General features: G+C 55.0%; 1 protein-coding gene across 1 annotated transcript in view; it reads right to left on the reverse strand.

Moving 5' to 3' along the window:
- The window catches only part of PLXNA4 (plexin A4), a 425,973-nt gene that overhangs the window by 27,582 nt on the left and 373,555 nt on the right, over positions 1 to 24,836 (reverse strand). The window contains exons 15-25 of the mRNA XM_081284948.1: positions 23,666 to 23,802; positions 22,585 to 22,749; positions 19,967 to 20,060; positions 19,314 to 19,553; positions 18,244 to 18,390; positions 17,795 to 18,029; positions 14,845 to 14,987; positions 8,195 to 8,463; positions 5,766 to 5,832; positions 4,824 to 4,970; positions 109 to 268 (exon numbers count right to left, since the gene is read on the reverse strand). Coding sequence (XP_081141074.1) covers positions 109 to 268; positions 4,824 to 4,970; positions 5,766 to 5,832; positions 8,195 to 8,463; positions 14,845 to 14,987; positions 17,795 to 18,029; positions 18,244 to 18,390; positions 19,314 to 19,553; positions 19,967 to 20,060; positions 22,585 to 22,749; positions 23,666 to 23,802 — 1,804 coding nt within the window. The remainder of the gene's footprint in view (positions 1 to 108; positions 269 to 4,823; positions 4,971 to 5,765; positions 5,833 to 8,194; positions 8,464 to 14,844; positions 14,988 to 17,794; positions 18,030 to 18,243; positions 18,391 to 19,313; positions 19,554 to 19,966; positions 20,061 to 22,584; positions 22,750 to 23,665; positions 23,803 to 24,836) is intronic.

The following is a 24,836-nucleotide window of genomic DNA, read 5'->3' on the forward strand; positions in this document are numbered from 1 at the left end:
TCCCTCCATCCCCTGCGCCCCAGGGTTGCTGCTCCTGCCCTGAGGAAGCAGGAAGTCCTAGGACTGGTCACAGGGACAGGCCCCTGGGTAGGGGGACGGCCGACTCACCAAGGTCCATGTCTGCAGCCTTGGGCCGGTGGGAACAGGGCACATTCTTGAAGATGGCATCCAGAATCTTCTCTTTGACCTGAGTGATGGTGTCACAGTTGAGGATCTTCACTGGGACCTCAGGGCTGTTAGCATTGTCTGGACTGACACAGCTCAGGACCTGGGGGTGGCGGGGAGAGGGCACGTGGGTGAGGCCAGGGAAGAGCTCAGGGATCCCCAGCAGCACCCTGGGGTCCTGTACAGCTTGTCCTCTCCAGCGCCAGCCCTGTGTCCCCACCAGGTGCCCTGCCCTCTCCGTTCAGACAAGCAGGACAACTCCCAGGCTCCAGGTCATGGCAGCAGTGCAAGCTCCATGCTTGACTGCCTGTTGGGACGAACTTCAAGAAAACTCTCTCACTAGGTGCAGTGGCCTCCCCTTTCCTCTCAGCTACTGGGGAAACTGAGGCCAGCCTCAGCAACTTAGTGAGGCCCTGTCTCAAAATGCGCCAGACGCACAATCTTGGTGGCACACTTAGACCCTCGACCCCATCCTTCTGCGTCACCCTGTTTCTCATGGCTCCCTCCCAGACACGGCCACACTCAGTGCTAATGAGATCAGGGCTCCTGTCCCCAAAGCTTTAATAACTTTAACTTGGGAAGGGTTTGGGGCTTTGGGGGAAGGTGGAGAATGTACAAAGAAGCTTGATGTATTCTTTAGAAACAAAAAGGTGCCCTTTGGAAAATCGCAGATTAGAGCCACCCGAGATTCCTTTCTGGCTCTAAACCTGAACCTGGTCGGAGACAAGGCCACTGTCTGGCTCATTCTCTTTGGGGAACAAGTCAGAAAAGTTAAAATGCTACTTCACCAATTTTTTTTTTTTAAAGAAGTTCTGGAGTTTTCCTTTGAGAAGTTCTGGGGTTTTCTTTCCCCACTTTTTTTGCAGTGGGCTCTTTCTGCATGGATGATGGAGCCGGGGGGCCTGGGGTTCCCAGGGGGGCAGGGGTGCTGCTAGGTTCTCTGGGCCCCAGACTCTCCTCTGGCCCCAGAGCCTGCGCCCTCCGTGTGCTCTTCTCCTGCTGGGGACTTTCCCTCCCTCCCCCTCCCCAGAACCCTTTCCCAGTGGCCCCACGTGGCTCGAAGAGCCAGACCCTAGCCCCTCATGCTCCATGTGTTGGCAATCAGCTCCCCGGCACTGGACGGCTGCCTTTCATTAGCCACGGGGCTGTTATGAGCTCAAGGAGGGAACCCACTTATTCCACTGAGAAAAAGAATCCTCTGAATCTATAAACCACACTCATCCTCAACGCGCCCCAAACTGGAGACATGGACCACGTGTCCACATGTGCCTTCACCTGGCTACTCCCTCCTCCGGAGCCTCCCAGCAGCCCTCCCTCCTGCTCAGCGGTCAGGCCTGACCCTTCCTGCTGCTCTGGCTGCCCCTGCTGTCCTGCCCTGGGGCCAGGAGTGTGGCTCCATGTCCCCCAGGCAGAGCAGGGCTTTTCCAGCCTTCTTCCCAGGAGAGACCATGGGGCAGGGGCCGCCACCTGCGGGTGAGCTCCTGGCATCTCTCCTGCCCCAGAGGTTCAGGGGGGCCCCAGGGGAACAGCTGTACAGCGTACTTCAGGGCCAGGACCAGCCTTTCAGAGCGGAGGCACTGGCCCCTGGCCACAGGTCGCAGCACAGTCTCAGAAGTTCCCGGCCCCTGTGCTCCTCGGCTACTTACTGAACAAATGCCCTGGGGCCCTCTGGGCTGGGAAGTGCCCGTGAACTTTCTTGTAGATAGAATCTCATGGGCAGGGCACAGATTCTGGTCCAGGAGGTCCATGGTGGGGCCTAGGATTCTGCATTCTAGCAAGTTCCCAGGAGGTCATCTAGCACCCCAGCAGGATTCCAGGTGACTGTAGAGTGCTCCTGCAGGCTCCCAGGTGAGCATGGAACCCTCTAGTGAGCTCCCAGGGGGCCCCCAGCACTCTAGCAAGCTCCCAGATGGGCATCTAGCACTTCAGCTGACTCTCAGGGGGCACCTAGCACTACAGTGGGCTCCTGGGAGAGTACCTCGTTTCTAGCAGGCTCCCAGGGGACACATACCCTAGCAGGCTCCAAGATACTACTGATGCGGGTCCTGGGGCATTCCCAGTAGCAGGGACCTGGGACATGCCAGGCCAAGTTCTAGAGCATCAATTTAATTAAACACTTAGGAGATGCACCGGACTTAAAGAAGTGCACTTTGGTCTCCCCCTGAGTCTCAGGGCAAGGGTTCTACTCAAGGTTCCCCTAAAGGCTCCTCCAGCCGCTACAGAATCCCACCAGGTCCCATTTTCGTATCTGAGCAGCTCACCTGGACTCTGTCCAGCCTGCTGCCGTGGCACCGGGCACCTTCCTCTCCCCTCTCCTCAGCAGATGGGGCTGCCCCTCCACATGGGGGAACTTCCTCCCCCGGGCCTCGAGGGGCCCAGGCAATCTCCCCCAGCAGCCGGGTCTACTCCAGGAGAAACAATCACTGTTTCTTTCCCCTTTTCTCCCGCCTGTCTGTGTTTCCACCTTAATGGACGCTCGGCCCTGACCCACTCCAATTTCCTCACATCCTCTCTGAGGCAGTCACCTGAAGCCAGCTGGGTAAGCTAACCGTCCTCTGACCTCGGAACAAAGCCTGCTGCAACTTGCGGGGGAGCATTATCACCATCTTTGTGCTGCATTCAATATTGGGAAGCAGGAGGGAAGGGGTGGGTGGGGAGGGGAGGGAGCAGGAGGGAAGGGGTGGGTGGGGAGGGGAGGGAGCAGGAGCGACTCAAAGGTAGTTTTTCCTACTAAGAAATCAGCTCAGGTCTTTGTGTGTGTGTGTGTGTGTGTGTGTGTGGAGCTGGAGATTGAACCCAGGGCCCTGCGCAGGCGAGGCGAGCACTCCACCAACTGAGCTACATCCCCAGCCCTCGGGTCTCTGTTTTTCGGAAGGCCTCCCCCCCACTTTTCCATTTTTGTTGGCGTCTCTAACTGTCCTCAGGAGTAGAGGCAGCCATGAGGGGCCTCCCTGGCAGGTGCTGCCTTTGAATCTTCAGGGAGCCAATCCTGGTAAATCTGTCCAGAAATCTTCTGGGATACCCCAGGGCTCTCAGAAGATGGGGGTGGGGTGGGTGAATTGTGGTCACAGCCCTCCAGCCAGGAGGGACAGCTGTGTCCAGAGGTGGGGACCATCTCCCCAGCTGGCCGTAGGCTGTGGGGTCATCCCAACCCTGGGCTCAGAGCAACTGGGGGTGTTGGAGCATCTGTGTCTCCCAGCTCTGCTACACCCTCTCCCTCCCGCCACCATTGTCAGTGTCCTGCTGATTCCATTTTAATTCCATCTATTCCCTGTGCCCTTCACTCCCTGGCTGTCTCTTTTGCTAACATTCTTGGGGGTCACCTGGATTTCACCCCCAACACATTTTGTAGACTCCTTCCTCCTTCCACTTCCTCTCCTCTTTCTTGGAGAAAAAGACCTGTTAGGATATCACAGTTCTCCCCAAAATAAGTCTGAGGGTCGCCCTGGGCACAGAAGGACGGTGGGCAGCCAGGAGGTAGAGGAATAGCCATGCGGGAAGGCTGGCCTGAGCCAGCGGGAGTGAACGCCTGCTTGCCATCCCCGCCTGGACACTGGGCTCCCTCAATTCCCTGGACAGTTCCAGTCAGTAGAGTTGCTGTTATTCCCATTCCCACAGATTCTACAATCCCCTTTTGCAGATGAAGAAACATAAACTCAGAGAAGTTAGGGACCTGCCTCAATGTACCCAGTCAGGGTTCAGATCTGGGTTTGTCTGATTTCAAAGCCACAACCTTTATCCATCCATCTGTTGATGGGCACCTAGGTTGGTTCCATAGCTTACTATTGTAATTGAGCGTCTATAAACACTGAGGTGGCTATGTCACTGTAGTATGCTGATTTTAAGTCCTTTGGATAAATACTGAGGAGTGGGAAAACTGTAAATGGTGGTTCCATTCCAAGTTTTCTGAGGAATCTCCATACTGCTTTCTATATTGGTTGCACCAATTTGCAGTCCCACCAGAAATGTATGAGCGTATCTTTTCCCCCACATCCTCACCAACACTTATTATTGCTTGTATTCTGTATATTTGCCATTCTGACTGGAGTGAGATGAAATCTCAGTGTGGTTTTAATTTGCATTTCTCTAACTGCTAGAGATGTTGAACATTTTTTCATATATTGGTTGACTGTTCACATTTGTTCTTCTATAAAGTGCCTGTTCAGTTCCTTTGCCCATTTATTAATTGGGTTATTTATTTTTTGGGTGTTAAGATTTTTTTTAGTTTTATATATATATCTATCTCCTGGAGATTAGTGCTCTATATGATCACATCAGGTACAACCACGAGAATGGGAAGTTATACTCCATGTATGTATGTCAAAATACACTCTACTGTCATTCATACCTAGAAAGAATTTTTAAAAAGAAAAGAAAAGGAAAGCTACAATATTAAACACTGGGCCCTGCTAAGCTCTGCTGCCTCTTAGGGTAACTGCTGCCCCAGGAGAGGAGGGCCTGACCTTGAATGACAGAGGGCATCTCCGAGTTCCCTGGACGAACGCCTCGCACTAGGCCACCTGGCCTCCCATCACACAGTGCATCGTACTTGAACTTTGGTGGGCGGTGGGAGCTGCAGAACCACCAGGGGCTCTTGCTAGTTTCCTCCCCTTCCTGCCCCGTGTGCCACGACCTTGCAGGAGTGGAGGGCAGCTCACCAGGGTCTTGTACTCGATCTGTTGCCGGATGAGCTTGTCCTCGCTCAGGGAGTAGCGGGCCTCTCCTGTGATGGCATCTATGGGGCCTTTCTCCATCTGCTGCTTGATGGCGCAGAACAGGGAGAAGAGGGGCTCCCCAGCACACTCCTGGATGTGACAAGAAACACGCCGCTGAGCTTCAGGACTGCAGGGGTGCAGAGCCCACCCCATGCTCCTGTCCTGCCTTCTCCTGGACCCATCTGCTTCTTTATCAGTTTCCAATTTTCTCTTCTGTAACTCTTTACCCTTCAGACTTGTGGGCTCTTGGCTCTCTGGACGCAGGGTCTTCCCCATGTCACCCTCTCCTGCCACCCGTCTAGAGCCGGCTCTTCCTTCCTCCCTGTCTCCCTCCCCCGTCCCTCCTTCATTCACTGTCTCTGAGGCTCCACCAAGAGCAGAGCTCAGTCCTCTGTAGTATGAACTCTAGGAAAACAGGTTGGTCATTGGAAGCCAGCAGTTCTCCCGCCTCCCAGGCACGTCCTTAGCTTATCTGCTGTGACATGTGGCTGCTGTACCTAACCAGGACCTTTATCAGCCTCCCTAAACCTGGGGCTGGGAGAGGGAAGAGGAATACCTGAGGAAGTAAGAGATGAACTATTTTCAGCTTAAGTGGGGACTTAGCTTGAAAGTCTGTGCAGGGCCCTCTCAGGGGCTCCTCCACCCCTTAACTGGGAAAAAACCAGCCACGAGGGATTTCGTCCCAGAAACTAGGGCCAAATGGGATCCCTGTCTTTCAAGACAGTGATGTGGGGCAAGTCCATTTCTTGTGGGATGGAAGTGGTGAGGCCAGCCAGAATGGACTTGGGGGTGTGGCATGGAATGGGGCAGGCTGGGGAGCATGCAGGCTGGTTCCCAAGATGGGAATCACGGCAGGGCCAGAAATAGGGCCTCGTCCCATCCTACCTTGAGGAACTTGTAGAGGAGGAAAGTGAACCAATTGGTCAACATCTTTTCAGCCACCGACTCCGTCCTGTCACCAGACGCCAAGGGAATAAGCAGAGGAGGACAAAGAGAGAAGCAGCTGGTCAGAACCTGCAGGCCGGGTGGCAGGGTAAGGAGTCTGCCTCCCTCCTTCAGCTCAGGCTCCAGGGCCCAGGCGTGAGATCCTACCCAGAGGGAGATTTCGTGGACTCCCAGCTCCCAGGGTGGTCAGAGGAGCTTTATCTCAAAGCTGGAGAAGGACCTGCAGGGTATCGGTGACGTCACAGGTGGGTATTTTCTGGGCCTGCTCAGAGTGGGCTGTCTAGTGCTTTGCATTGATGACGGCAGGGTTCTCCACCTGCCGTCCTGTGTGGTAATCACTAGCCACACGTGGCCACCAAAAGTGCAAATTGTGGCTGGTGTGTTTGAGGAGGGGAAATTTTTCATTTTATTTACTTTAATGAATTTAGATTTAAATAGTTGCCCATGGCTGGTAGCTCTCCTATTGAGTAGCTCAGCCTTAGAGAACTTTGCGTGAGCAAACAAAATCAGGGGAGATCCTAATTTGGCAGCGGAAATCAAAGAAAGTAGCAGGGGAAGAGAATCATGGCCAAAAAAAAGGCCAGATAATCCAGATGGAGCTCATAACCCGAGTTAAAGACTCCAAGCATGGAGGGCCACATGGAGCTGTAAACCTAGTTCATCCCAGGAGATGCCAAAGTCATCCTGTTTCGAAGGCTTCCACATAATTTGGAACTTCCTCTGGAAACCCTTCTAGAGTTTGATTTGCAATGAGAGGAAGTGCCTTCTTGAGTCTCCTTTTCCTCTTTCATGCTACAATCCAAGCCCACTTATTCTTTTAAGTGAAGATGCAACAGCAATGTTATTATTTGTGGTTGCATCCATTTAGAGAAAACAGATTACATTCAAACTTGTGCTGAGTGCATGGCCAGCTCCAGAGTAAAACCAGCCCCTCCACCTGTTTGCCATCCACATATGTTTGTATGGAGTTTAAAGTTGCAGTTGACAGAAAATACTTAGTAACTAAAATTCCAAAGCCTTTGGGCCTCTGCCAGCCCAAAGTGAAGGTGAAGAGAAACAAGAAGAATATTGAAAGAAGTGGGCAGCCGGGGGCAAGAAGGAGAGAGAGGAGGAGGAGGGCACAAGGCGCAGGGGCATGGGGGGAGTGGGAGAGGAAAACAAGCTGGGGAGACAGACCCCACCAGGAAATTGGTGGGAGCTCTGGCTGGCAGCAGCAACCTAGAATTACGCCGGTGGGTGGCTCTGTGGTGGAAGTAAAACAAAAATCAAAATGATCCACCTTGCTGTTTCTAAAACTGGATGACTGCCTCTCTATGCAGCCACCTTTTGCATCTGTGCCAGTGAGTGCCCGCTGTACCAGGAAAAAGCCTGAAGCGAACACTTCTAAAGCCAGATCTATCCGCAGGACCAAGCAGGGGCCACTGAGGCATAGCCTCAGACCCAGAGACCCAGGGTGAAAGTTAAGGGCCAGGTAGAGAGGCCCAACCAACAGCTGGTCTGGGCAGAGGGCTGGCCGTGACCACGTCACGTGGGAGTTTTGTAACTTTAGATCCGCCAAGGAAACAGAGATTGGAGTCACGTAGCCCGGAGGAGCCTTCCCTCCAATAGAAGCAAAAATAGAGGCTGCAGCCACAGGCCAGGGCATGGGCACGTGTACACATCTGCCCTTTCTGGTTTGAACAGCGTGCTCTAGGAGCTGCAGGTGCACCATGGACCTATTCAGAGCCTACAGAAAAGATCAGGAAATACCTGCTGGGCTGCACTGGGTAAGTGGCTACCAAAAGGTCTGTGCTCAGTGCTTCTCCAACTCTACTGCGCATTCGAACCACCTGGGTTCCTCGTTAAAATGCAGATTCTGATTCAGGGTCTGGGGGAAACCTCAGATTTTGCATTTCTAACTAGCTCCTGGATGCTGCACCTGCTGCTGGGCCCTGGGCAGCAAGAAGCCATGGGGTCTCTCTCCTAATTCCAGCTCTGGCTTAAAGGAGGCCAGAGATGGGCATAAATGACCTCTTAAGTATCCACAGAGAAGAATTCCAATAGAAAGCATCAAAATCCAGGGAGAGGAAGGGCAGATAAAGTCAAGTGGAAAGCAGATACAGGTGGAAGAAAACCAGAGGGTGAGCCAATAGGCACCCTTGTGACAGACAGGGTCTTCTAGGAGGGCGCTGGATGGTGGGTGGTGAGCGGGGTCTTGGGGATGCAGCTCAGCTTCTGGCAGCACAGTGCCTCACCCTTGGGGAGTCTGGCTGCTCCTCTTGCTGCCTCCTCTGGTCTCTGGAAGGCTCCAGGAGCCAGGTGGCTCAGCCTGGAGGAGGCCAGCAGGGGATGCTCAGACACCCGGCTGCCACCCTGGGCCACACCCTCACCTCCTGAGTAGCAGCTTGGGGTGGTTCTTGCTCTCCAGGTTCTTGTCGATGAGGTCGGCCAGCAGCTGCTTCAGCACGTCGGTGGCGTACTCCAGCTTGCTCTGCAGGACGGTCATGATGAGCGAGGCCACGTTGCCGCGGTCGCGCATGGAGAAGCTGCGCTGGGACTCGAGCGTGCGGATGAAGGACAGCAGGAACACCTTGTTGTTGATGAGCTGCGCGAAGAGCTTCAGGCCTTTCTCCACGCGCTCCTGCCGATAGCCCGGGACCTGCAGGAAAGGCCAAGGATGCCCTGGCGACCTCCCGCGGGAGGTCCCACCCCACCTCTCGCCCATTGCTACAGCTGCAGCTGGCTAATGCTATCCATCCCCAGGAGCCCAGCACTGTACTCAGCCACAACAGGTCTTTACCTCCCGTTTAGAGACCATCCAGCTGAGGACAGAACTAGCCACAGTTCATTAACGGCGCTTCTGCGATTTGAACCGGCATCTGCTGGACTCTGGGGCCTGAGCTCCTCCCTGATGGTGGTGCGGAGCTGACAAGGTGCCACGTCAGGGCTGCTGTGGCTGGCACGCTGCTGATGGGTCACCAGGACTGAGCCTCTAGCTAACCCAACACCCTGCCCTCCCCGGCCCATGGGTCCTCTGGTCTGAGTCAAGATTTCTGGGTTCATGGACTCTGCCCCCTTCTGCTAGGTAACCATGGACAAGTCCCTTCACTTCTCTAGGGGCCTAAATTTAGCCTGAGAAAAGGGGGAGATTGAGCCTGGTGGTCTCGAGGACCTCACTGACTCTAGCCTGTAATGGGACACCTTCTGAGACCCACTCCATCCAGAGGAGGGGGCACAAGAGCTTTCTGCCTTCCTGCCCACAGGGTCTGTTCCTGGGAGGCCTAGCAGGGTGCACTACCCCCTGGGCAGTCACCCGCCAGCCACCCATGTACAGTAATATGCTCGGCAGCACTGTCGGCCATACCCCAGCCTGGGAGCTCCTGGTGTCCAGCAGTGACGGGAATGGCCTATTGCTGCCCATGATACAGGGACCAGCTTCTCCAACATACTGAATGAGAAAGGTCAAATGGGCTCTTTACATAACTCCATTTAAATAGACTTATTGGTTATTTGGGGGGTGGCTCTTTCTGGAAGGGGAATGGGGGCCCTCCCTGGAGGACTGGCACTCTGCTTCTCCACCTGGACGCTGGCTTGCCAGGTGGTCTAACTTGGGGGAAGGTCATTTAACTGCACACTGACAACCTGTGTGTTGCTCTAGCATCTGCATCTGAGCAAACAAAAGGTGACTACAAAATCACCCCAAAAGGGAGTTACCTCCAGTCTTTGAGAAGGACTGTCACATAGGCAGCCATCAAGAGCATGGTTTCAGAGTTGGGGGAACTTGGGTTTACTTCTATCACCGTCATTTACTAGCGGCGGGACTCTTAGTAGACTTAATTTCACCAGCAAAATGAAGATAACAAGAAACACATAATATGTACCTGGATCTTATTCTGGGTCAGATACTGTTCCACGGGCTTTAGGAATCATTGGCCCATTTAATCCACAAGACCCACGAGGAGGCAGGTCCTATTAGGACCCCAGGAACCCGTGAGGGTAAGGAGCTTCCCCAAGTCCCCAAGACAGAAGTGTCAGGCCAGACCAGCAGTCGGTGTCACATCCTCCCACCTCCTGGGGCATCACAGGACTAAGAGACAATGTGCTCCTGAGGTTCAAACTGGCAAAGACAGAGATCGCCAGAGAAAGCCTGTCTGCCTGGGGTCACGGGAGGTGGCAGAAACATTCCTGGCCCTGGAACAGGTAGGGTGTGCACAGGAGGGCATTGCTACACAGGCCCGAGTGCTGCCTGAGGCCACCTGAGGCCTTCTGTAGAGGGCGCTGTGGGCCGCCCTGCACCCTGCAGAGCAGCGCCCCCATGGAGCCTTCTGGTTGCCTGGCATCAACAGCTCCCACGGGTTGGAAGCTGGTGGAAAGCTTGCTCTCAGAGCAGGCTCACTTTCATTTGTCTTGCTGTGGTGCGGGTACTTGGAAGGCCAGTTCTCAGGAGAGAGATGAGAACTCGCCAGAGCCAACAGGTACAGCAGGTGCTGGCCAGGGCCACCCTGCCGCTCATCCTGGCTCTCAGAACAGCCCTCTGACCCGCAAGAGTCCCTCGCTCCCCAAGGGGGGCCATCTCTGCTTGCTTCATGCCTGGCTCCCTGGCTTCCCACTCCCCCTGGGAGCTGAGGAGGAATTGGCAAGGGACCTGTGGCAGCCTCCCCTGCCATAGCCAGGCCTCCATCTTGACCTCCCCCCAATCCTGTGACCCTCCTACACAGATGCTTCTCCCTCGTGGTGTGGAAACATTCCAGGGGAAGCTTCTAGTTGATCTAAAGCAGTATTGCCCACCCCTTGAAGTCACTAGTCGGAAGTGTGAGGAGGGAAGTGTCCTCTTGTTCAGACTGTCCTAAGGAGTAGGTCACCAGGCCCCCCTTTTCGTGGCCTACTGGCTAAGTCCAGGCACTGTTCACACACCAATTAAAACATGGAGCCGTCAATCACAGTCTCCCAATTTCAACCCCTCACCAGCTCTAAACTCTAACCTGTTGGGTTACAATTAAAGTTTACTATCCAGTTTTATATTCACAGACTTCAACTAAATTAGAGAACCATCTGGTGAATAAAGAAAGTCTTGTTTCAGAGTGGCATTGGCCTGGGGGGAGGGTGGTGGGCTACTTAGCAAATGGTTCTGGACACTCCCATAAAATGGGGAAAAGGCATCTATCTACCTTGTGCACCCCAAGACAAGGGGTGCCATGCATTAGATGTCACGGAAACTCCTGGGCGAGAGGGATCTGTGAAATGCAGTCAATGGAGCGGGTGATAAAGCCACTGCTGTTAATGCGCGCACGGCACCTGCCAAGCACTTTACATACATTATCTTATTTAATGTTCATAAAACATTATGACATCGGCTCTCATATTCTCATTTTACAGATGAGGCAATAGACCCCAGAGGTGATGGAGTTTTCCTCCACCCCCACGTCACTGTGGTCTCCAATTCCAAAACCCAGCCTGCTGGTCTGGATGCTATGTCCTACAGGTGGCTGTGCTAAAAGCCTCCTGCCCAGGGTCCCAGGCACTTGCTGCCCAGGTGGCCTCTGTGTTTTGCAGAAAGTGCAGCCGAGGCAGGAAGCCCAGCATGCATGTCATGGTCAGTAGGACACTTAGCTGTCTCTGTGACCTCTTCTGCCTCTCCAGGTGCCATAGTGCCAAACCTGCCCATGGCTGCTCTCTCTTGACAGCCAGTCTGAAGATTCAAACCAGAAGATCTGGCATGGGAAAGCTACAGGGAGAAGCCAGGGACAGGGTTCCATGTGGTGAAAGGTGGGGCAGGGCCTGGTGCTAGGAAGCCAGACAAGCTTGGGTTTGGAGATTCAGCATAGCCCTTCACCAGCTGGGTGGCCTTGGAACAAGAGTAATAATCCTGAGAGATTACTAAAAGATCCCATCTCTTCCCTGCAAGGTCATTAGAAGACTTCATTGAAATAATGTAGGTAATGTGCCCGGCACTGTGCACTACATGTGATGGGGACCTGGCAGATGGCATTTTCTATTTTTATTAGGGTACCTTGTAGCAGTACTGCTTTGAGTGGGTTAAAGGAAGACAAGGACAAATAAATACTGTGTGACTCAACCCATACGAAGTCTCTAGACTAGGCAGATTCACAGTAAGTAAAGGGCGGCCGCCCACGGTGGTTGGGGGTGGGGGACCAGTAGCTAATGCTTGACTTTGGAAAGAGGCAGAGGCACTCAGCATGTGTCTATGGCCTAAATGGTAAATGCCACGTTATGTATATTGTACTACAATTTTTACAGTCATGTGACCTGTTTGTGACTGCCCAGGCCTGACGATTAGCCGACCTGTGGGCTCCTTACACACAGACAGGAGTGAAGTTGGTGGTTGGCTCCTTGAGAGCAGGAGGCTGGGGGGTCAGAAAGTCTCCCTTTTTGACAAAGTCAAAGAAAATGGGAAGTAGTCATATTTGCGGGGAGATCTGCAGGTGCTGGATGAGGAAGCAGGCCAGGCCAGGATGGGACACAGTGTGATCTACACCATGGGTTTGGAGCCCAGAAGGGGCACGTCTACAGAAAGCACCTTGCGGGGAATACAGACTGGCAGGGTAATTACCAGATCCCTGCGTCCTGAGTCTCAGAGTCCCTCTCTATCCTCTGTGCCCTTTGAGGGATGTCACCCTTGGCAGTCCCTTGAGTATATGCCAAACCAATGCCAAGCCCCAGATCTGAGAGTCTGAGACTCTACAAAGAGGCAAGAAGATGGAGGAAAGCCATAAGACAGGTGGGACCAAGTGAGGAACAGGAGCAGAGCTATTGTGGGCCATACCAACAGTCTGGATAAAAGATGGTGGCAGGGAGTGCGTGTGTGCCCACCAAGAGAAAATTTATGTGGGAAGTGACTGTCCTGCCCCAAAGTACACTTTGACACAGTCTTAGAAAATACGGTTAAGCAGGTATACCCTAAAGAAAGCCTACTTAGACCTTTTAGAGTTTTGAACTAGTGAAAAAAGGAGAATAAGTGCAGATACTCATCCTAGTTGAATTCTTAGAATCTTCTCTATCCCACCCAGGGGGGTCAGAATCCCCTTCCCAGGCTGCCGAGTCCACCCTCCTGAAGATAGACAGGCAGACATTCAGTTCTGTGGTTGCTCACTGTTTCCTGCGTGTCTACTCTGCCAGGCACCCTACTAGGCTGGAAGGTGGAATCACAAAGATTAATAAAGCAGAGCGCAGTCTGCACACATCCACACACACAGCCATCACTCCGTGGCTTTTTTTTTTTTTTTTTTTTTTTTTTTGCAGTGTTCGGGATTGAACTCAGGGCCTTGCTCATGCCAGGCAAGTGCTCTCCCACTGAGCTCCACACACAACCCTTTTTATTTTTTTTTATTTTGAGACAGTGTCTCACTAAATTGCCCAGGTTGACCTTGAACTTGTACTCCTCCTGCCTCAGCTTTGAGAGTAGCTGGAATTTTAAGCATGTTACCACTGTGCCTTGCTCCCATTTCCCACTTTAACTAGTGCATACACTTCAGTGCCCCAAGAAGCCTGGTGTCTTGATGCAAATAAAGGAGAGGCTGAAGGAAAGGGGAAAGGCAGGGAGAGATGAGAGGGAAAGAGAAAGGAGCCCAGCCCAGGAGCCAGGCCAGGGCTGCCGTGGACACAGAAGTCTTGAGACACCTGGCCTTTTTATGTGATAGATGATTCACGTGTAAATCCATGCATAAACATATGTGGACAGAAAAGGTACATCACCAGCGAGGACAGAGCGCCCACTGCCTAGAGCCTCTACAAATGCCTCATGGTGAGGAGCCAACGGGAGCCCCCCTAGACACCAACACCCACAGCCTCACTGTAGAAACACACACGTGCTCCACTGAACCAGCAGCATGGAAAAAAGTGTGTGCCACAAGCATGGCTGTGGAAGTGCCTGTGCTGCAAAGTCACTGCCCGCCACCCTGGTAGAGCCCAAGTGACACTCCTCAGGCACCAATATTGGCAACATCTCCTAACCCCTGAGAAAAGGGTCCATTTTTATTTTAAGGACCCTGGCCATCTTGGAGTTCATCTTTTTCCCACTGTGGCTTTGGCTGCAGATTTTCCTTCAATCCTAGTTAAGTATCCAGAGGTCCTAGTCAGGTTACTGCGGTAGCACCCTCAAGGTCAAGTGCCCAGGCTTGGGATAGGGAACGAGCCTGCTGGAGTCGAACTGCCTAGACTCAACCCCTGCCTCCGTCCCAAGAGCTGCGTGGCTCCAGACAACCACTGGCTTTCCCTGTTCCCTTAGTTTTGTCACCTGTGAAGTGGGCTCACCCACTCGGAGGGTTTTCTGGGTGGTTAAATGAATGATCTATGCAAAGCGCTTGAAGCTGTGTGCGGACTTACTAACAGCCAACTAATAGTGATCATTCCTTAGGATTATGATTATGCCCTGGTTTCCTCATTTATATTTTTCAGTTTTCTCTTGTATTTATCTTTATAAGCCATTCCAAAGCCCTTTTGGAACAAAGCATAATATGAATATATGCATAAGCCAGATACCACGCTAGACAGTAAGTGGGATAAAGTGTTCAGAAGACGAGGTCCCCGCTGGTAGAAAGATGGCTAGGATTTTATCATTCACTTTCCCCTCCCTTCTTTACACATCATTTATCTTTCCCAACTAAGCACCAAGTGGTGAAATCCCTTATACATTTATGGAGCACCCACTAAGTGATAAAAATCCTTTATATTGTGGTTTCTTAAACAGGGGTTCGTGAACGCCCTCAACTTATCAGCCATGTTTCTTGTTTCTCTATACAGGTTCCGTTTTTCTGGGGAGAGAGTCCTTAATGTCCACTCAATTCCCCAAGGGCTCATGGCTCCCTAGGACCCTAAGCACTGTTCACATCTGCTCTGAGGTTCCCTTGGCCCGGCCTCATCTCCTCCAGAGGCCCGGCTGGTGCCCACAAGCTGGAGGACCCCAGAAAAGGTACCTCCCCTCCCTGATCTCAGCTTTCTCATCTCCAAACGAGGGGGCTGGACTCGCAGGCTGCCAACACGCTGTCCTGCTCTCACACCAGCACTGGCCACCACCTCGTACCTCGAGGTCCCGGAGCACAGGGTGGTCTTCAATTCCTGGGAACAGCACTCGCATGGTGTAGGTCCTGTACTCCAGGAAGGGGATCCCGGCCCCATCCAGGTCACTGGTCAACTCATGGATGTCTGTCTGCAACTCGGCAAAAGCTGGCAAGGAGAGAATCCCACGAGAGCATGGATGGGGAGGCCGAGAGTCACCTGAGCTGGGATTGCTCAGGGCCTCACCCAGGCCCCGAGGAGACGGGAGCAAGGGACCTCGGGTGAGCAGGATGCAGATTGGTGGCATCAGAATGGGGGGAGGTGCACTGGGAGAATGTGCACAGGGAGCTGCATCCCTCAGGAAGGGCAGGGGGTGGCAAGGCGGCCTGCAGACCTGTGCCAGGCCGAGGGAACATCCCCCACCCCGAGATAAAGGGCTCTGCTTTGCAAAATGGGCTGGGGGTGGCGGGTGGGGGGAGGGGAGAGAGGTGTAGAGGAGGGACAGGAGGAGAGAATGGAGAGGGCACCGTGGCCGTCTGTTCCTGTGCTGTGTTGTATGGGGCTTCCTCAGGAAATTAAAGAACAATTTCTTCTGATTAAGGAAAAACATTTGCGGGCCCAGCTCTGGACTGGGCAGTTCAGTGGGATCATCAAACTTCAAAACAAGGCTCCCAAGGAGGGACTGCCGTGCTAGTCTGCTCCTTCCCTGTGGATACGCAGCGGCTTGCCCTGTCCTTCCTGCTTCAAGGGTGTGCTACCGGGATGAGTTCTGATCCCAGGGTGGGTCCTGCTGCCTGTGGAGGCAGCTCGGGCCTCCAGATGGACAGAGTTGCCAGACCCCAGCAGACTCCCAGGAAACTCTGTTACACAGCACCAAAGCTGTCACTACATCCTCTTCTGGGGTCACCCTCCGCCACCAGAGGCACTTAAGTGAGGAGCTTCCCGCTCCTCCAACTTTCTCTTTGGTGCACGCACACACACACACACACACACACACATACACACACCCCCCACACACACACTTACACACATACACACACATCCAGGATGAAGTAACACATGTTGGCATAGAAGAACAGCCAGGGACATTGACTAACCAAAATTTCTATTTGTGTACATTTAAGGAACAGGAAAAAAAAATACTTTGTGGGCTCAGAAGGGATTCACAGCCCAGCACGTCTCTAGGGCCCTTGAAAAGCAAGCCCAGGGCCCCGCAGGCTGCAATACATGAACATCATCACTAGGCACCTCCAGAGCAGTGGGTGTGGCCCTGTCCTGCCCTTGCTACTGATTTTGGGGAGCTCCGCTCCTGCAGATCTCAGGTCCAAAGCTCTCAGCCAGTCCTGGTACCAGGAGAGAACCAAGGCTTGACAGAAAGGACGTGGGATAGGTGGGGAGATGTCCCCATGGCCCTCCATTGCTCCTCTCCTCCTGCACCTCCCACCTCTGCTGTCCACAGAGACACTGTTCCGGTCATGCAGTGATCCTGAAGGCAGACAGCCCTAATGCAGCCAAGCAGAACTTATTCCTTTGGGAGTGTGCGTGTGCAGGCGTGTGTGTGTGTTCACGCACGCGTGCATGTGCAGGGGGATCAGCAGGCGTCTCTGGCTTGCACAGGCACCACAAGCCCGGCAAACACTCACCCATCCTGAGGGTAGAACATGCATCTGCATGTTTGCAGGATGGGGTGGGAATGTGTGCACGTGTGGGAATCTAAGTGTTTGAATGTGAGCAGTAAGTGTGGGGAGTGGGAGTGTGTGTGCACACGGGTGTGTGCTTACACATCCAAAGCTCACGCCCAGGCAGGGCCAGGCTGGGCGTCTTCTGAGCTTGGGTGTGGGTGACTGTGTGGTCTCCATGACACCAGCCCCAGCCAGCACCCTGGAGAATCCCTCTTGCCACCCTGGTGGCATAGCTGTCCCCAAGTCAGAAGCCACAGCTCCCTCTCAGCCTCTACTCTTGGGCTGGATTCGCCTCTGCCCGCTGAGCCTCCCTCCCCAGGGACCTTCCGGGTGGAGCCCAGCTTCACCCTCCCCTCAGCTGCCCCGAGGAGAAGGAGGGACTGGGCTTTGGATGGGTCTGCAGCTTTCCTTCAAGTCACCCAGCGCCTCCAACATTCAAAGGCTCGTGCCTGCCACACATAAAAGAGATTCTAATCACTACACCTAATTAGAGGGAAGAGTACTTTGCGGAGAAAAAAAAATTAAGCAGCATAAATATAATAAAAGGCAGTAATTAACAGTCCCACAAGGCGGATGCCAGGTTGACAGCTGGGGGACGCAGGGAGGGGACAGAGTGGATCCAGTTCCCCATTGAGATCAGCTGTGGTGGGAGTGGGTGCTGTGGGGGCCCAGGTCCATGGCCAGGTCGACTCCGTGCACACTGACGGCAGAGACCCGGCTGGGATCGGTCCTCCCAGGGTCACTCAGGCAAGACGTCCTGGGGTGACGAGGTTTCGTGTGGCTGATTTCACTTGGTAGTGGTGTTTGTGACTTTTATAAACACAAGCTGAGAAACACTCTCCCTTCCCAACGGCAGATCAGCCCTGCAGCCTTCCCTTCCTGTGGCGGAAGACAGCGAGGACTGCTTGAATGGGTGGTGTCAAGACACCCCCGGGTCTCCCTAGGGGAGAGAGGGGACCCACTCAGCCAGGATGCTGGCCCTAGAGGCTGCTCTTGTGAGGTATAAGGGAGCCCAGCCTGAGTCCCGGACGGAGCCTGGGGGGTGGCCTTTCCTCCCCGGAGGCCACCAGAGCAGGACTGCCAGGAGAGGGCTGTGGTCTGGAACATGCGCTCAGAGCTGGCCACAGGGCTCTGCAGCAGGGGCCTGGCCCCAGCACTCCCACCGCTGCCCAGCCTGCGGCCTAGGGTATGAGTGGCAGGTGCAGCCACATGCACACACACACACACACACACACACACACACACACACACACAGCCTCCAGCGCGGGCTCCCGCCTCTGGTCATTCAGTTACCTTCCTTGCACTCCAGAGCCACGCGGGACTCCAGGTTGTCCATCTGCATCTGCAGCCGCTTCAGCGTGAGGTCACTCTCACGGGACTTGCGTTTGTAAGCGATGAGCACAGCCACGATGAAGATGATGAGGAGCCCTCCAGCCACCGCGATGCTCACGATGGCCGGCAGGCTGAGCGGGCTGTCAGGGGCGATGTACACCAGCCCCGGGGAGTACTCCATGCCGCCGACGCGGGCCTGCGGGGCACATGGGGCAAGAGGGAGCATACAGAAGGGAGAAGCTGAGAAGTGGGACCGAAGAAGGAAGTAGGATATGGGGTACTGAGTGGGAAGTTCCCAGTGAGCCAGAATCGATCCCTGGAAAGGCCCTGTTGGCCCGGATGTAGCAGGACCGCTGTCCTCTGCGTCCCTCAGGCCCACTCCACTCAGGGAAAGGTCCCACCAGCCTCACCATCACTTTGTGCCTCCCAATGAGGTTGGGGGACTCGCAGAGCAGCTGCACATCTGACACGGTCACGGTGCACGGCTTCTCCCCAACCAGCACGGTGTAGTTCAGTTTCACGTTGCCCCCAGCCACCGGTGGGATCAGGTTCTTGCCCTGAACAGACAGGAAGCCCCAGTTCCCATCCCAGGGTCAGGACCACACTGACTGGCCACCCGGACACCCCATCATGGTGGTGAGTGGGTGGAGAGTCCACCCTTAGTGGTAAATCCAAACTATCTACAGCACCTACTGTGCTGTGCAGGTGGTTTGTCCACCCCCCCCCCCCCAAGGTCCATGTGTCAGAAGCTTGGTCCCTGTTGCAGCAATGTTAAGAGGTGGTAGGACCTTTAAGCTGTGGGGCCTAGAGGGAGAGTATTACTTCCCTGACCTCTGGCTTCCTGTCCCTCCACATGATCTCTTCTTCTCACACATCCTCCCAGCATGATGTCCTCATGGGAGCCAGTACTATGCTATTGGGACTTTCAGTCTCTAAAAGTTTGAATTAAATACATTTCTTTTCTTTGTAAGTACTCAGCCTCAAGTATTTTGTGTTAGTAACAGAAAACAGATTAATACAGCATGGACACTATCATTCTCCCTTCCTCCCAGTGAGAAATCAATAATCAAAGTTTATTCTTTTCAGCTTATTCCTAATGTAGCCTCAGAATCCTTCTCAACAGATTTGTAGTCAATCACTACCCATTGATTCAAATTGTCATGTGAGTTAAAATTAAGTTACAATCCATACTCCAAAGAAACTCAACTGTGTTTAGCAAAGGGCTTCACAGGAGGAGGCAGTGTGGGCCTGACTGACAAGTTTCTGGACTCTGAAGACAAAACCCTCTGAATCTAGTGACCTGGGCAGATCTGCCTGCCCTGGATGGATCAAGCCTATAAGGATTGTTCCGGACTTTAAGCCACCTCTGCAAAGGATCCAGTCACAATATTTGGCCAGAGCCTGTGACTTCCGGCGATTCCCTGTGACCGAATCCCACTCCCTCCCTGCACGGCCTCCTTCCTCCCAGCCCTGGCTCTACCTTTAGGATGATGGGGGTGCCCGGCTTGAGCTCCAGGATTCCTGACGGACCGAAGGCTTCGAACACAGGGTTGGGATAGTAGGTGAAGTTGGTCTTGTTGAGGATCAGCAGGGACTGCACATTGTCCAGGATGAAGCCAAATTCCTCAGGCCTCTCGGTGAGGTCCGACTGGTGGTCGGGACCCAGGGCGAGGGCTGGGGCCTGGCAGGTCATCTCGGTGGCATTCAGGACCTCACAGATCTGTGGGAGGAGCCAGAGACAAGGCAAGCTGGCCCCTGGCCTCCTGGGGAGCTGTCCACGCAGCGTGGGCTAACACGGGGGGACTGGGAGGAGACAGCCAGGACCCTGTGCTGGGGCACCCAGGGTTGCCCTCTGTGGCTGTCTCCCAGTCCTGGCTTCGCCTACGGCAACGGCTCAGATACTTTCAGGAAGCAGCTGTGGGTTCAGAGGACGCAAGGGCTGGAAGCCCCCGAAACTGCCAGGAGTGGTTGGTCCTCCAGGCCTTATCCCTCACCTCTACCCGAGTCCCGCCACCCCAGGAGGATGCTGTAGGTGCCTGTGTAAGGGCAGGGGCTGCATGCGTGCTTGGGAAGGAAGCCCCCACCTCCGGGAGGCCGCGTGCCCGGGGCAGCTCCTCCCAGCCCCAGACTCACATTGATGTGCTCCTTCCCGCCATGCTTGGCACGGATCTGGGGGTTCTGTATGAGGTCCAGGTGAGTCCCCCAGACAGCGATGGGTGTGTTCCCACTGCCCGGGAGAAAGAAAGGGGCATGTGGGTCACCGGTACAGGAAAGGCCATGGCACCCAGTGACAGTGACGATGAGGAGGAGGAGGAAGAGGAGGAGCTATGACAACAAGAACAGCGACAATCAGGTAGCACAACAGTGACCCTGGGGGCAAGGGTGACAAGCTGCATGGTAGCAAGGACATTCCTCAGCAGCCCAGGGGAAGACAGGCATGACCAGATGGCCTGCACGTCCTCGGCCAAGCTCATTTGGAACAGGGACACCTGTGGAGGCTCAGGTGACAGCACAGCCCCTGGGCTCTCTGAAGACCCTGACTGACCAGCTGGCTCTCTGCAGCCCAGAGCCTCTTCCTCCAGCCTCACCACTCCTGGACCTCCCTGTGTCGGCCTTGGTCAATGTCAGCCTCCTTTAGACCCTCCCCCGGGCCCAGGGTCTGAGCACAGCCCCCTCCACCCCACCCCAGGACATTTGCACCAGAGCTTTCCACCTCAGAGGCTCCAGGGAGGCTGGGGTCTGGGACGGGCAGCGACAGGGCACAGAAACCTCCCCCAGGAATGCAAATGGGAGATAACCTGGGACACAGGCCTCCTACACCCTGGGTGGCACCGGGTCACTGATGGGGAAGACTTAGGCTATTCATCTGGGTGTAGCTTCTGAAAGATGCCACTATCTCCAGAAGGCCAAGAAGCTGGCAGGGGTGGGCACAGCTCTCTGCTGGCTGTCCTCCTTGGGGGCCACCCAAGGGAGAGCAAGGAAGCCTGTCTCCCAGTGGCGGGAGCATGTTGAGTAAAGCAGGGTTTACCAAGTTAATTAGGCATGAACTCAGTGGATCAGGGTCCTCAGCTCCTACCTCCACATTGATTTCTGCCCATTTATCCATCTGCCCAGCTGAACTTCAGACAGACAGACAGACAGACACACACACACACACACACACACACACTCCATCTTGTCAGTCACCAATTCCACATGCAGCTGCACATGTCCCTATCACGTCCCCGAGGGACGCCTAGTGCAGAGCCCAACCCCATCCTCAGACTTCTTAACCCGAGTCACTGCTGGCAGTCCCAGGACATGTCTCCAGCCTCTGTCCTGATAGGGGTGTGACATGGGGATGGCTGCTGAACACCAGGGAGGAGGACACTTGTACTTCTGGGTCGGTGACAAGAGGAAGAGCTGAACGAGAGCCGTCTGGGGATCCTCTAGTGGCGGAGCTACCATGTGAGCAGGAAGCCTGCCCTGGCCCCCTGCCTGGCTGGCCCTGGGTCAGGCCCTGCTGGCCTTCGCAGGCTGCTCCCTCTCTGTGAGCCTTGTCTTCTTTACCTGCTCCATGATCATGGCATCAGGGTGTGGGCCCTACAGAGGACTGCGGGGACGGCCGAGCTGCCCTTCCTTTGGGCTGAGGCAGTGGGTGCTGAGCTCTTTTTGGAAGGGCTGGAATATTCTAGAACCCACAGGCCACCCGGCCCCTGTGGCCTCACTTGGCCGTGCCCTGTAGTGAGAGAGCTGCTGCAGACAGCACAGTGGCCGTGGTCCAGGAGAACTGTATTCACAAAAGCTGGTGGCAGCCAGAGGGAGCCCGGGGGGTCCCTGGCTTAGAGACTGCTCCCTGGATGGGGCTCTTGACTGCCCCAACCCTGGAGAACACTTCTGTCCCCATTCATCCCTCCAGCCCAGCCCCTCCAAGCTGGAGCAGGCAGGGAAGGATGCGCACTGAGCTTGGGGCAGACGGGAAGCCACGCACACGGAGTCTGCATTTCATTCCCTTCTCCCAGCTGCCTCGGGAGGAAGTTGAGGCCAGAGGCGCCTCCGCCCCAGGGAGGGCAGGAGTGTTAAAGTCACTTGTTTGCTAAGCAGCAGAGCTGGGTTGAGCCCACTGCCCTGAGCCCCAAGCCCCTGTTCTGTTCCCCACACTGCTGTCCCCGCCCCCTGCAGTGCTTTCCCGGGAGCTCAGTGGGCCCTGCAGAAAGGCTCTCTCTGCAGAGCTTCTCCTCTCTGTGTCCTCCGGGACTGGAGAAGCAGACTCGGGTGGTGTCTGCCGGCAGCTCCGCTCTGATGTGGCATGTGCCACACAAGACACTAGAGACCCAGAGTTTCCAAATCCCCAGGCCAATCCCTCAAGGGGTGGAGGCCCACCCAGGAAGCGTGACTTGCCCAGGGTGAATGGCTGAAGGGCCTGACCCCGGCCCTGGGCCTTTCTATGACAGCATCCAATCCTGCTTCCTGGGTCATCCACCCCGTGCATGAGGGTTGGATGTTAGGAAACAGCAAGGAAAGAGCAAGGGCCACACTCTGCCCGGGAGTCTGTAGTGGAAGGAAAGAGAGATGGGCCTTGAATGCTGGTAGCTCCCCAGGGTGCAGGGAGCCCTGCAGGAGGGTGGGCGCGTTTGCTGGTATTTGGAGCCGACCCCTGTTCAGCCATCCCCAGAGCAGGACTGGGCCCCCAGAACCCTCCTTGGCTCCCGAGACCGGGGCCAGGGAGACGGGGGAGCAGAGGCAGGAAGGGAGCTCAGGGCAGCTCCTACCTCACAATGCTCCACTCGGGCTCGATGCGCACGATGGTGGGGTCCTCCACGTACTGGAAGACCAGGTCTCGGCGGATCTTGGCCCTGTCCACCTGCACCGTCACCTCCATCTCCAGAACCTCCTCTGCGGACGTGGTGTTGCAGATGATATAGGACGGGGATCGCCTGGAGGGGGAGGCAGGGCTCTGGGCTCCGGGTGTCAAGGGGGACTGTGGTCCTGGGCCAGCCTCGCTTGCTCACATGGCTGGCTCCTCAAGGGCTGAGTGCTGCTCCCATGTGAAGCTCAGGGACCAGGGACAGAGACACCCCGCCCCCCTTGACCAGGCTTTTGCCCACTTTTCAGTAGGACTTGTCCTTGGGTCTGGTGAGAATACCTGTCCCCTTTGTACTGTTAGGTCAGTTCAGCGAGACTCTCCTGTGTCACCTTACCCCTTCTCTACCCTTGACTCCCTGGTTCTGCAGGTTGGCTGTGCATCCCTGGTCATCTTTGCTGCACGTGGAGTTGGGCTCTGGCTCCACGGCTTCCGCAGCATCCTGAGAGGAGGCCTCTGGCCTCTCTGCCTCCATCTGCCTCTACCTAACCAACACCTCCACAGTCCTTCCCAAGATGCACTTCCTGCCCCTTTTGTACTGCCTTGCCACCTGACCCAGCAAGAGCATGCCCTTCTGGGCTCCAGTGTGACACAGAAGAAGGACAGTCACCTGCTTCTGGAGGCTTAGCCTCAGGCTACTCCAGTCAGCTCTTGGGAGCCATATCTGGGTTGGGGGGGGGGGGTACTGCCCCTGGGAGGGATTCCCAGCTGTGCTCTGTGGCAGCCCAGGGCTCTGCAGAGGGGGTGCCGTGGGGCACAGGCTGAGTGGTGGGCAGCAGCATGATGGCCGTGCAGGAAAGGGATCCCTGACACTCTGAGCCACCTCTCCCAGAGAGAGCACCCACTTTCTTAGGAGGGAGCAAGAGTTAGTCCTGAAGTCCCTGCTTTGGGCAGCCCCTCCCCACTCTCCTGAAACCCCAAGTCTCCCTGGGACTGGATATGGGAGTGGGTTACCTGTCTGACCGCACCCCCGGGGCCCAGGGGCTTACCTGTGGAAGAGGCAGGGCTGCTTTCCAAACATCACCACCACATCGCTGCCTGCGTTCAGGTTGGTGCCCGTGATGGTCACCTGGGTGCCCCCAGACATGGGCCCCCGGCTGGGCTTAAGGTCGGAGAGAGTCAGCGTCTGTATAGGAAAGGATGAGGCCTCAGGCACAGCTGGTGGTGGAGGTGGCTCTGGACCCTCCCAAGGCCCCATGCCTGCCAGTGCTGCCTTAGGGAGTCTTTGGTGATGGTGGCCTCTGAGAGAGCTGATCTTCTTATCCTTGTACAAATAGGCACTGTTTGGGACCCTGAATTTGCATCTCTGTGTTAATAACAGCAATAATTACAGCTGCCGTGTGGTGTGCCAGGCTTCTTTATGTTTTTACCTTTATATTCAGAGACGTTAAGTAAGTTTTCCAAGGTCACACAGCTAACAAGCAGCATCATTGATAAGTAACTCCAGAGCTCTAGTTCCCAACCACTTCTCCAAACGGCAGCCTCTGTTGCTTTGGGGAAGGTGACTTGTCCCTTCCACTGGCATCCCCAGAGAGCTGCCAGGCATTCAGTGGCCAGAGAAGTGGGACATGAGAGAAAGACATAGCGAAGGGTCAGCAGTGTCTAAGGCCTGCCCACAGCCCCCTGCTGGAGGGGGGGAGGGGTTGGGAAGGGAGCCCCGTGACAGCTGGGGATTTGGAGTTGCAGTTTGTTCTTTCATTAGCATTTTAATGGAAAAACTTTTCCCAGTCCCAGGTGAGAGGCCTGTATCTGCATTTAAATGAAGATTTCTCTCTCCCTTTCCCAAGCACCTCCCTCTTCAAGAATTCCACACCAAAGTGGAACCCACTGGGCCCCCAGCCCAGGCAGCCTCTCCTAGGGGGGCCTCCCACTGGTGACACCCTGGGGGAGCCCTGGGGAAGCATGCCCTGCCACTCTCTGGCCTGCACCCTGTCCCAGGGCTGGGGTCACTCACTGACCTTGGCCAGGTCCTCCCTGGCCCTTTCTGACCTAGGTCTTCCTAGGCTTGGTTTGAAAGGACAAAGATGGAGGCTGTGGAAAGAGCTCTCCTGCTCAGCTCTGTCTGGATCCTGCTGTGTGAGTTGAGATAAGCTATTTAACCTCTCTGATCATAAAATCAGGGGGCTGGGCCACAAAGAGGCCCCTGAAGGCTTTCCTGCT

Source organism: Spermophilus citellus (assembly GCF_964194105.1).
Source record: "Spermophilus citellus genome assembly, chromosome: 3".
Lineage (NCBI taxonomy): Eukaryota > Metazoa > Chordata > Mammalia > Rodentia > Sciuridae > Spermophilus > Spermophilus citellus.